This window comes from Rhinolophus hipposideros (assembly GCF_964194185.1).
Source record: "Rhinolophus hipposideros genome assembly, chromosome: 12".
NCBI lineage: Eukaryota > Metazoa > Chordata > Mammalia > Chiroptera > Rhinolophidae > Rhinolophus > Rhinolophus hipposideros.
In genome coordinates, this window is record NC_138058.1 from 2,797,990 (window position 1) to 2,810,898 (window position 12,909).

The 12,909-nt window shown below is 43.1% G+C and overlaps 1 protein-coding gene across 3 annotated transcripts in view; it reads right to left on the reverse strand.

Moving 5' to 3' along the window:
- ANAPC1 (anaphase promoting complex subunit 1) overlaps positions 1-12,909 on the reverse strand; it is a 75,461-nt gene that overhangs the window by 20,121 nt on the left and 42,431 nt on the right. For all 3 annotated transcript variants that reach the window (XM_081067923.1, XM_081067922.1, XM_081067921.1), the window contains 8 exons: positions 11,224-11,342; positions 8,118-8,389; positions 5,855-6,089; positions 3,666-3,757; positions 2,264-2,398; positions 2,051-2,133; positions 1,117-1,195; positions 345-419 (listed from right to left, as the gene is read on the reverse strand). In XM_081067923.1, the coding sequence (XP_080924049.1) occupies positions 345-419; positions 1,117-1,195; positions 2,051-2,133; positions 2,264-2,398; positions 3,666-3,757; positions 5,855-6,089; positions 8,118-8,389; positions 11,224-11,342 (1,090 nt within the window). The remainder of the gene's footprint in view (positions 1-344; positions 420-1,116; positions 1,196-2,050; positions 2,134-2,263; positions 2,399-3,665; positions 3,758-5,854; positions 6,090-8,117; positions 8,390-11,223; positions 11,343-12,909) is intronic.

A 12,909-nucleotide genomic window follows, 5' to 3' on the forward strand; every position in this document is an offset into this window, starting at 1 on the left:
AAGGCGAGTGATTACGCAGGAGGTGTAACTTGTCACAGAGTAAAGGAGCATCTTACATAAATGTGTACCGAGCTAGGATAAAAACGTCAAAAATACTTTTTGAGGGTATCCTGGTATATTTAATTTTTAAAAACTACAATTTCTTGGCATCTGCGACCGAAAAGGAAGGCTGGTCTGTGGTCAGCACACAAGCTTAAAATGAACGTTCCTATGCTTTCAGTAGATAGTAATCATCAAAACTGCCTTCCTAAAAAGAAGCATCTAATAGGGTTTTGGAAAATTCCACACACAAAAACATAATTTTATGCCATTAAAGATAACCAATATCTATCGTGTGTACTCACCTGAGGGACATTGCTGTCAACCCACTTGGAATTTGGTAAAATATCATCCCACAAGATTAGGCATCGAGCAAGTGTCTGAAAAACATAATACAGATAAAATTAATTAGAGCAGGCAAAGTTCACAGATTTTGTAAAAAGGATACTGTTAAACAAAATAATTTAAGAATCAGTTTCCAACTGATGGCAATTTTGAAAAATAAAGTAAGCATATAGGATCAACCTAAGCAACTCATTAAAATAAAACAAACATTTAGATTTTAACACAGAAAACTAAAATTGAGTTATCATCAAAGTTTGGAGAAGCTGGAGAGTACGTTTCAAAACTAGTTCCATAAAAGAAAACTCGAAAAGAGACACAGCTCTGGCTACATAATTTCAAGGCTTTCCTATGCCAAAAACATAGAAGTTTAAACAGTACAGAGGGAATAACCTAGGCAAGCAGCTGCTGCCATTAACGATCCTTAAGACTAAGACTGCCTCCTTACTAATAAGGAAAACAGCAGTGAAGCCCCGGTCACATGCTGCTTGAGAGGAAATCTTGAATGATAATGTGAGAAGCTGAAACGTCAACTTCAGGTATTACAGGTCAACATGGCTGCTTTTCCTGCATTCCTACAGCTAAACGTGGGAAATCTCAAAAGAACACCACCAATTACAGGTACATGATGCATTTAGAGTAAAAGGTTCCCTTGCAGAAACACTGGGATTTGCAAGCCAATCTGAGAACCAGACAGACTCATATGAACAGAAGTGGAAAGCACAAAGTACGTACCCTAAGCAGGAGGAACTCTGGTTTCACAAAGTCCAGCAAGTACATGGTGTCGGGAGCTCGCAGCCAATCGGCAATGGACCTGTTGATGAAGGCCATCATCGCTCAGAAGAGGCAAAGAATTGAAAGCCCACACAGATTGCCTCGTCCGCGCTCCAGCCGCTGCCCCATTGTCTTGTTTAGTACTTTCCACCCTCTAACATACCATTTACCGTGTGTGTGTTGTGTCTTACTATGACGTAAGCTGCATGAGGACGGATATGTTTAGTTTCGTTTTGTTCGCCAAGAAAGCACTAACATACACACTCATCCAAACAGATGAATAAGTATCTGTTTTTACCCACTTTGTTAATTTTGCATATATTCCCTTTTTCTAACACGAGGAATTACAACATTGAAACATTTCTGGAATCTTAGAATATTTTTTAAATTAAAAGACCTAAAACAAGGTTAATGTCTCCTCCCCAACTTACTCTTCTGTGCAAAATGTAAAATAAAAGCCAAAGGTCTGCTTTCAAGGGTCAGCACTAATCGTTGGTGTTGGGAAGGTAAACGGTGGGGTCAGAAGGAAAGCAGAAACCACTTTTGTAAACAGGAACCAGGAGAAGAATAACGCTAAGTATTTCTGGCTTCCCCAGTCCTCACAACGATATGCACGTTTAATAAAAAGGAATTGGGCATTTTGGGATTGTCAGTGACATCAACTATAAAACAGCAATGAATACAACTGGTGATTATATTGTCAAATATTAAAATAGCAAAATACATGGTTTTTAGATAAAAATGTATATAATCTGAGGTATTTCAGAATTAAAATCAGGGTTATCTAGCAGAGGGGAAATAAACACATTAAGATACTTTCGTTTTACTACTGAGGTCAGAAAGGAAGTCACGCTGTCACGGGGAGCGAGGGGGAGGACGGGTAGGGACGCAATACCTGTTGTTGGTTTTTAAGTAGATCATAGCCAGAGCCAAAGTGGCACCTGGACACGTCACATCCACGTTTATGGTATCTCCTTCCTGTCAAGAGAAGTTTACTCGGGTAAAAGACTTGTGTGTGACTTATTATAAAATTATTCTGCTTCCAACCAACATATTGACAGAGGTGGGTATGACAGCACTACGCGTCAGCGCTCCGACTTGGACTTACTTTGATCTGGTAACTTGGAGACTTGTGCTTCTCCCTGTGCGTTCCTGCTGGGAAGCGCCGGTGGCCCCCGACCATGTACTGATAGAGCTGCTCGGGCACATTCAGGTCACACATGCCTATGAGATTGCTGCCGTGCTGGGACACGAGACAGCAGGCACAGACAGGGAAGGTATGCAGGAAGGTCCACAGCACATACAAACCACAGCACGGTACACTGGGGCATTTTTCCAATTAAATTAACTACACTCAAGCTATTAATAATTCACATTAAAATTACACTATTGATATGGTCAAGTTCATACTTTGATTTCACAAAATACATAAAGGCTTCAAAGCACAGGAAGTTGCACTAACAGCCAAAGAAAATATTAGGTTTGGAAAATGAATGTGAACTAGGAACATCTGAGTCGTTTCATTATTGTGCCGGGGAACCTTCGGACACCAATTATTATAACAGTAAAAACAACTTCCTGCATCCTTACTGTTTCAAATATTATTCTGTGTGTTTAACATAGATTAACTTAGTTAACATGACGATTCTGTCAAATAGCTACTATTTTAATAGGTGAGGAGAGTGAGGCACAAAGAGAGAAGCCGGGGTGACACAGTGACCAAGTGGCAGGGCTGGATATGACACAGGCAGCTTGGCACCACAATGCATGGGGTTGCTTAACCACTGGATGATACTGTGTTTAAATGACCTGACTCCCTGGTCAGGACCAGGAGGAAGCTTTTCCATTGGACCATCTCCTCTTTAGTTCATGTATAATGTGAAGAGTCAAACTCCGGACAGTCACCTTGCTTTGTATATCTAGCTAAAGTGTGACAACGTGTGGATGGCTCTCCAAGGACCCCACATTCCTGATGTACTCACTGAATGAAAGGGGTTTGATTATTCTGGACCACGTCTCACGATGGGGTTGGAGATGGGTCAACACTGCCTTCCGTCACAGAGCAGATGCTAGGCATTGTGGCACATTCTGTGTGAGGCCTGGTGAACGCCGGGGTGCCAAAGGTGGGCCCTGGTTTCTCTCTAGCATCTACAACCGACTCTTACAGGTCCTCGCCATCCACACGTTTTCACTATTTTCTGCGTCCTGTCTCAGTGAGCTGTCACTTCTTCATCTTACGTCTTAAAACCTTTTCGAGAAATTTCGTTACCTTAGTTCATTCATGAATACGTATATCTAAGCCCGGGGAGAGAAATCTTGAAGCCCCACTCTTTACTACACTCTCTCTCCATTTCCGGATCTAGCACTTTGCAAAACACCCAGGAAGAAGAAAGAGCAGATCAGGTTAAGTGCAGTCGGGGTAAGGCAGAGCGGCACTCAGCCTCCAGGCTCCCGAGACTCACGCCCACACGCAGGTGTGGTCACACAGCCGGCAACGGCAGACTGCTTACCCCCAAGCAGACCATGCCCAGGGCCAAGCCAGCCGCCAAAGAGTAGGACTCCCTGTCGGTGCAGTACTCCATCTCCGGGCCCGGGGGCCGCCCTGTGAAACAGGAAACAGCACAGTTCAAGTGGGCCTCCGAAGCTCCTCACTCACAAAGGCCTTACAGGGAACTTTCTAGTGAGGTGCCTAAGAACTATGGGTTCCATACAAGCCCACTCAGAAAGACATGACATCACAAATGGTGTCCACGGCTGTCAGTACACTACAAAAAAAGCCATCAAATGGTTCTTTTAATATGCCAACTTGAAAGCAATGACTTTAAAACACTGTGAAAACCCGGGTTTTACTTAAAAAAAAAATTTTTACCAAGACGGAGGAAAAATATTTTTAAAGAGAGGGATGCTCAAAACAGTTTTAATTTTTAATCTCTAGCATTTTGTTTCTGCTTTATTATTTTCAAAACCATTCATTCGATGTGGTGTTGAAATACTGATAATGGACAGGTTAAGTGTCTAAGCACATTAAATATTGTGTTTCCAGACTCTTATTTTGACTTTATATGCTACTGAACTGCCCTACGATAGCAGAATTTCTGTGCAGTGATCCTAAGTTTGGCCAGTGCAAAATAAAAACTTAAAAAGCACCCCATAACTCTAATTCTACCTTTTAAGGCAGCAAAACGTTATCACATATGAAGACTTTTCCCTCTAAAACGTATCATATGTAAAAGACCTCTCCCTCCAAAAAAAAGTTCACACTCCTGGGATTTTATCTCCAGGAAAAAAAATGCAATTTTTTTTTTTTTTTAAAAAAGAAAGACTGTACAAAAGTGATCAGTGTAATGTTTACGCATAATGGTGAAGAATTAGAAACAACTTAAGAGTCCTAAAAACAAGAAAACAACTAGGTAATTTACAGAACACCAATTCAGTGATATTAAACAATATAAAATTCATTTTCAAAACATTTATGGCAGTGACATATGAAAAGGGCAGTACAGCTATTCCGTCTGCAATTACACACAAGAGCATAAGCATTCTCGTATGAATCCAGTGGAAACCCTCGACATACAACACAAAAGTGTGCTGGGCTGAGGGATGTACGATGACGTCACCAGAGGCCACTATGGACCAAAGATGTGATGTCACCCTGTAGGGGAACAAGCTGCCAAAGCCAGGCGGGAGGAGCTTCTGAGTAAGTGTCGCAGACCAACAATTTATGTTACTGCACACTGTGGGCACCGGAACGTCTCAGTTTTGAGGATACTTCATTTCATCACTGTGGTAGGCTACACTGTTGGTCCCGATTCTTCAGGGCCCCGCGATGCCAGTGCTGTCACACCCAGTCCTGACAGAGCCTCGCAGGGGACCTGAGCAAGTGACTAGCTTTGGCCTGGGATCTCAGCGAGCAAAGTCCGCAAAGGTCTGACTGCGCTTCCCTCTGTCGTCAGCCTAGAAGCAGCACACCCTCCTGCCTGGGCCCCAGAATGGGGCCCCTGGAACAGAGCCAGGGCAGCAGCCCACAGCCCTGCAGCCAGAAGCACTGGCCCCAGCCAAGCGTGAGCCGTGCAGCCGTCTGGTGCCATCGCTGCCTGCTGCAGTCACTCCCGAGAGTAAGGCACCTTCATCAACATATCCTGAACATCGGGAGGGAAGATCCTGATTAGAACAGGACGAGGCCGGTGAGTGAGCCTCTCAACTCCTCAACAAACTAACGCCCACAGCATCGCCACTGGTCAGCAAAAGGTGACGACACGTAAGACAGACTTCCCAAAAGCTCAGACTCAACTGAAAACACAGAAGATGCATTTCCTCACCAACATGCCCACCAGCATGTATGGAGGCAAGCAGGAGGCCCCCTTCCATCCTCCCGGAAGTGCTGTGGTCCCACAGGATAAACACCGTGTTGAGGACTCTGTTTGGAGTGCAGAGCACGGGAGACCTCGCCTGATGGCGACACAGCGGACACTGCCCGCCTGTGATGGAGAGGCTGCCTCAGCGAGGCCAGGGAAAGTGCAGACCGGTAACCTGCGTGGGAACACCAGCTTGGGGAATCGCTATTCGTACTGGATCACTCTAGCCTCACCAGAGCTACTGGTTTCTCCTTGATTGTAACAAATTTCCCCTCATTCCTGCTCTGGTTGCTGTGGGGAGGGAAACGCAAGCCCATGAAGACACAGCACTGCTGACGCCATACCTATCTCAGCCAGCAGCACCTCCGCCGTGTGCCTGTGGGCTGTCCCTTGGTACACAAGGCCGATGCCCACCACCGCAGCCACCTGAACGTTGTGCGGGACATCCAGCTCCGTGGACGTTGGGGGTAAGAGCGCAGGGACGTGGATGCTGAGCAGCCGAGTGACCGACATGTCCATGGTGCCCAGCTTCGCGGCAGACACGCCGAGCAGCAGTCCGATGCTTGTCATTTCATGACCCTGTGACAGAAAGGAGATGAAAACCGAGTCACTTCCAAAGCAGATAAGTGGTTTAAATAAAATACTGCCTGACAGTACCTTCACGAAGCATTTGATGTGACAGGCACCGAGAATACAACAGCAAACTAAACAGCCATGGTCCTTGCCCTCACGAAGTTAGTAAAAAGTATTCAGTGGACCTAATCTAGATTAGGAGGGGCGGGAGAATTATTAGGAATCTCTGAAAAAGTAAAATTTATAATAGGACCTGAAGGATGAGTACAAAGTAGCCAGGAAAGTGGCAGAAAAGGAGGCACTCAACTTTAGAAAGTGAGAGAATGATGTCAGGTGAGAGACGAACAGGTAATCCAGAGGTGATCCAGAAACTGGCTCCGAGGTGATCCAGAAACGAGCCCTCGCACTGATGCCAAGAGCACCCAATAGGAAAAGAAACATCTTCTCAAAATAGTGCTGTGATGGCTGCAGTGAGGCGGGCGGGCCCCCTCCTTATATTCCATACAAAATTATCTTTAACTGGATCACAGAACTACATGTAGGTGCTAAAATTATAAAATGCTTAGGAGAAAACACAGGTGGAAATCTTCGTGACTTTGTCTTAGTTAGTGACTTTGATATGACACCAAAAGCACAGCAACCAAGAAAAACAGATGAATTAGACTCCATCAAAATTAACAACTTTTATGTTTCAAAGATGCCATCAGAAAGTGAAAAGACAACCCAAAGAATGGGAGAAAAATTCTGTAAATCCCTTCTCTGTTAATGGACCTGTATCTAGAATACATAAAGGATACACTCAATAAGACAACCCAAGTAAAATATAAGCAAACGGTTTAAATAATCCCTCCAAAGTAAACTTACAAATGGCCTCCGAGCACGAGAAGATGCTCAACATCATTAGCCATCAAGGAAATGCAAACCAAAACCACAATGAGCTATTTCTTGACACCTACGAGATTGACTATAATGAAGACAGACAATAACAAGTGTTGGCAAGAATATGGAGAAATTGGAAGCCTTAGGTACTGCTGGTGCCATTGTAAAATGGGGCAGCCACTCTGGAAAACAGTTTGGTGGTTCCCCAAGAATTTAAACAAAGAGTTACCACACAACCCAGCAGTTCCACTCCTAGCAATATACCCAAGAGAAATGAAAACATATGTCCACAAAGACATATACATGTTTATAACAGCATTATTTATAATAGCCAAAAAGTAGAAATATCCAAATATCCATCAACTGATGAATGGATAAATAAAATACAGTATATCCATACAATGGAGTATCTATTCAGCAATATAAAGAAATGAAGTGCTGATGCAAGATATAACATGATCAAACCTTGAAAATATTATGCTAAGGGAAAGAAACTGGTCACAAAAGGCCGCAGATTGTATGACCCCATTTCTATGAAAGGTCCAGAGTCAGCAAATCCAGAGAGACAGGAAGTAGAACCATGGTTGCCAGGGGCTGAAGGGAGAGTGGACCAGAGAGCGACTGCTCCTAGATATGAGGTTCCTTCAAAAGGTGATGGACATGTTCTCAATTTCCATAAATATACTAAAATCCACTGAATTGTATACTAGTGGGTAGGTTTTTATGGCATAAAAGCGAAAGAGCTTATGCCAAGACAAAGAGTTTGGTATGCCAAGGAGCTAAAGCGGCCAGGCAGCATGGTGGGCATGTGCGTAGCAAGGGGAAGAGCAGCACACAGTAAGGCCGGGGCAGGGACACACTGGCTCTGAGACGCACATTAGGAGCCATAGAAGGCCACTACAGGAAGTGACCTATTTGGAGTGATGGAAGGCCACTACAGGAAGTGACCTATTCGGAGCCACAGAAGGCCACTACAGGAAGTGACCTATTCGGAGTGATGGAAGGCCACTACAGTTTGATCAGGAAGTGACCTATTCTGATGATACTTTAGAAAGATCACTCTGCCCATTATGAGGAAAATGGATGGAACAATTAGGAGCTGTCCCAACAGCCCAGGTGAGGCATAGGGCCAGGAGGTGGGAGATGAGTCCTCACCTTGGTCAAGTAGTCATGGATGTTGAGAGTGGCCAGCTTGGTGAGGTGCCCGTTCAGGCCCAGGGCCATGAGGAAGCCCGCATACTCATTGGCCAACTCGGCGTGCTTGGGCTTATTGTATGCAATCCAGGCCGAGTCGATCTGCGAGGCGGGCGCTATCTTGAGGCCGGCAGCCACACCGTTGTGGAAGCTGGCCCAGCTGGTCATGTTGGGAGGCACATCGATGTTCCCGGTGTTGAGGTCCACCGTTGTGTTCCGGGGAGGGGCACGCCCTATTCAGGCAAACAAATTCACAATTCAGAGAACAGAAGTTCACAAAACTAAAACACTTACATTCAGATTCTTGAGAACTGAGATAACTTTTTCTACATTCGTAACACTGGGAATATTAGGTTACTATGAGCACTTAAGATTTTACACATGTGAGTCAAACGTGATGCAGGTGGAAAAAAACCCTCAATTGTTTAAAATAACTCATTGTCTTTTTTTGCTAAAATACACAGGGCTATAAGATAACTGATGCCAATTTAACTTTGTAGAGCTCTGATTATACCCACTGCTTTGAAATCTTTCTTTCAAACAGCAGGAAGCTTATTAAAAAAGTAAAAAAAGACTAGCCACTGTTAGACTACACGAATAGTAAAACCCAATATGGCAATGGTGACATTGATGTTAATTTTAAATATGCCGTCTCATGTTTTTCTTGGAACATTAAGGGGAAATGACATTTTAAAAGAGACAAAGACCTTTATAAATTCGCTCTATCCCTATCTATGTCTATCTCTCTCTATGCAGATAGATATCTAATTAATATGCTGTTGTTAAAAACACCAAACTCACTCGGAGACAGCTCTATAGAAAACATCATTTTATAGACCTGAGTTACACAGTGAACCATAAGAGCACTCACTAAATTTAACATGATGGTCAATTTAAGAGGATGTAAATTAAATATCATGATACCATGTTCTCTTTGAATTCCTTTTCTTGAGTCTTGAGGTTTGATCTACACTGCGTACAAGTAAATACTGAATTCTTTTTAAATTTTTAATATTCTGTAGTAGCTCAAGCACGGATAAATATTTAAAATATTCTAAATAATGTATAAATAATGCATAAAGTTCACTAGAGGTTTGAAAATATGGTTTTAAAGGAGCTATGAGAGTCATGTAAAATCAATTTTAGATGGAAGCACAGTGTCTTATGTGCAGTGTGTAGACACACGTACATATAGACACGTGCGCGCACACATGAAGTAAAATACGTGTGTCTTTACCATTTGCTTTTCTTAAGAGCTAACTCAAATGCTGGTATATGGTAGCACCACACAGGCTGACAAGTTCATGAGTTACATTTTTACTTTCTCAAAAAAGGCAGAGATTAGTAATTAAAAAATAAATAAGTAAACTTTCTAAACACAACAATTCATCAAATACATAACACATTTTTGCATACAAAAGAAAATGAAAGCAATGGGTGAAGCAAACTGACTCCAACAAGACTAACAACATATAAAATACAACAGGCCATATCAGTGTGAGTCAAGGAAGTATATTAAGAAAGTGTTTTTTCCTAAATTATTATTAAATCAAGATAATTTTAGGGGATGGGGAGCAGGGGGCTACCAGAATGATTAAAAGAATAAACTTGGGATTAATGTCATTTTAAATCATGCAAATGACCTAATGTATTCAGAAAAAAGAAGACAATGATTCATATACTTATTTTCAACATGCAGTCAAGCATCAGGTTTAACATGGTTTAGCATTTGCCAATTTTGCATGAGGTTCTTTTCCAACTCAAACTTTTTCTATGAAAACCTGCCAAGAGTTGAAAGACTAATGAAATGAACACCTAATACCTGGACCTCCATCAAGATTCAACAATTGTTCAGATTTTGCCATAGTTACTTTATCTCTCTGAGAGAACAATCACGACAGTGCGGGTCACGGTGGAGATGAGGCCTGACGAGATGACACTGGAGAAGAGAGCGGGTTCTTCACTCAGTGGGCCGCATGACCCACATGCTGCTGACAGCACATATGAGAGGGACCCTGGACTTTTAAAATGACACAAACTTGAAATACTGTGGAATTATATTTATGTATCTTACATACTACCCATTACTGTATGCATTATGCATACATTTTGTACGGGTCTCTAAAACCTCATGTGCTCTAAAGGATGTTCAATGGTAATTTCCACTATGCGCCACTATCGCCTGTAGAACACTCATACCAGCAGCAGACGAACATGTGCTGCAAAACGCCCTGTAATCCAGATACTGGCAAGGAGCCCTGTCATAGCCAGCGGAAGTGAAAACGGATGCAGCCTGACTCGCTGTCCTGGGAGTCATACTTCTAAGCAATTATCCTACATAAGTAAGATGAACACACCCCATCGATATGTCTAAAATAGCAAGAAAGCGTAATTTCTAATATGAGGTTGTTCATATAAACTATATTCCACTGAAACACTCGAACAAATAAAAATGAAGTGTCGGTAACAAATGATTACACAATACTACATAACACATACAACTGTACAATATGTATGCTAGATATGCAAGGATGCCCACTGTACAGTACATTTTTAAAATAATTTATAAAACAAATTTCAATTTTCTGATAACTAAGCAAATATAAAATCAGAAAATGCAGAAATAAAATTCAGAAATGTATGCACCAAAAGGTTAACACTAGTGAAGTCCAGTAGCAAGTGGGACGACTGTCAGTATATCTTGTTTTGTACAAGGATCATGTATTCATAATAAAAAGACATTTTCACACTAAATATTTTTACCTTTTACACTTTAAGATTCTTTAAAGCTCAATAATCTCACCATTACCGACATGTTTCTAAACTTCGCCTAGAGCCTTTTCGTGTCTCCCACGGACTCATTAAATGCAGGAATCAGCACTGACCTACTCCATGCCGTTAGTGTTTAGTCTGGTTTGCTATCTGCTCTGTGACAGACACTAGGGTAGCTCTAAAGAAGAGGGGGGAAAGACTTGGGGTAGCAAGAGCCTGCCTCCGCTTTTATTGGCTAATTCAGAACTCCAATGAACATGTCCTCAGCCACGTTTCTTCCTCGCACTTCACATACCAGTCAAGTTGAGCTTGGGAACAGGCAATGGCTCCGTTGGAACCGGATGGTATGAAAACAAGGTGAACATTCCTCGTCCCACCGGAAGGGCCATAGTTCGCTGGCACAGCTGCAGCAACCTATAATGAAAATTGAAACCAACATGTGAAACATTTTTAAGAAAATAACTGGAATGCAATCCGTAGGTATTTGAAAAGAAGGCATGTCGTGTAAAATGAAGTCACATCCTATGAACCCGCAGGAAAGTGTCTGAGTCAGCCCAATGCGTCGGTTCTCGGGTTGTACCCTCACTCCCACTCGGAACTCTAAGGGGAGACACACTTCCCTTCTTTTCTTTCATATTTGCTTTGAGGGAAAACCAGCGGGTCTACAAACCAAGCCAACTCTCTAAGTGTCAGAATAAGGGAAGCCTGAACTTCTACGCCAACTGGCCCTAACGCTCTCCAAGGAAAATACTGTCCGCTTGTGTTTCCTCCGTGTTGTCTGCAGTCTAGCTGCCCTCAGTACCCGTGGTCCTCCTCCATCATTCTGCCAAGACAGCCTGAGAAGTGCCACCTCTGTGGCCTAGCACGAGGACGGAAAGGAAGTCCCTACACTGAAGGTCAGTGGATTCCATGGTATCTGCAGGGAAAACACAGAATCTGTTTCACTTACATGGCAGTTGGGATATACAGGACTGACTGGCTCAGTGACGTTCAAGGTTAAAGTGGCTGCTGGGGGCTATTTGTTTCTATATTAAAATAAATCACCTTCCATAGAGCCCCTTAAAACAAAACAAAATTGACCTGAAGACACAGAAACGCCCTTCAGAAGCTAACATTTTCTCTGCAGACAAAGCTACGTACAAGCACGCTCTCTCTTTAACTGCACACACACATAGCTGCTTTTTGAGTTTATTGGTGAGGAAAAAAACTGCTGTCCTGAGATTCTTTGGGAACACTGTCCCACATTCATTTACAATCAGGGACACTCAAGGCCGGGAGCCAACGTCCCACAGAATTTTTTAGCAGAAACCTTACATATAATCCACAACATTACTGTATTGAAAACAGTAATACTGTCCCTTCATTGAATTACGATGTCACTGATAAGATGCATGACTGTTTCATGAGGTACTAGGAAAGAAAAGTCACTGCCAATTAAATACCTACTGACTGAAAGGCATACTCTGTTTGGAGATATTAAAAGGTTAAAAAAAATCGGCATCACAGAATGAAGGAAGCACGTTCACAAAGAGGACGGGCGCATCGAGCTTCACCGTGTCCGGGACAGGGCCCCCAGCACTGCGCAGAAACCACCCATTTGACACAAGAGTGGCCCTGTGAGGTCTGGGAGTTGTAGTCATGACTGTGCTTACAGAGGAGGCAACTCTGGCAGCAAGACGGTGAGTAACTTACCCAGAGTCACCCAGCAGGTAGAGCCAAGCGTGGCTCCAGAGCCCATGCTAACTACCATGGTCTCACGCAACCTCTCTGTCACTCCATGGCCTCTGTTACGGTGACTAATGCCGGGTCCATAAGGGCAGGGAACAGAGAGAGGGGGGCAATGACTGACTGAGACCCTCAGCGGCCTGAGGCTGAGTGTGAATGCACCTGCCCTTCAGCAGGATCACAAGTAAAGAAAAGAGGAGAAAACAGGGGCAGAGTTGACAGGTGGTAGAAACCAGGGAGATAAAAGGACAGCAGA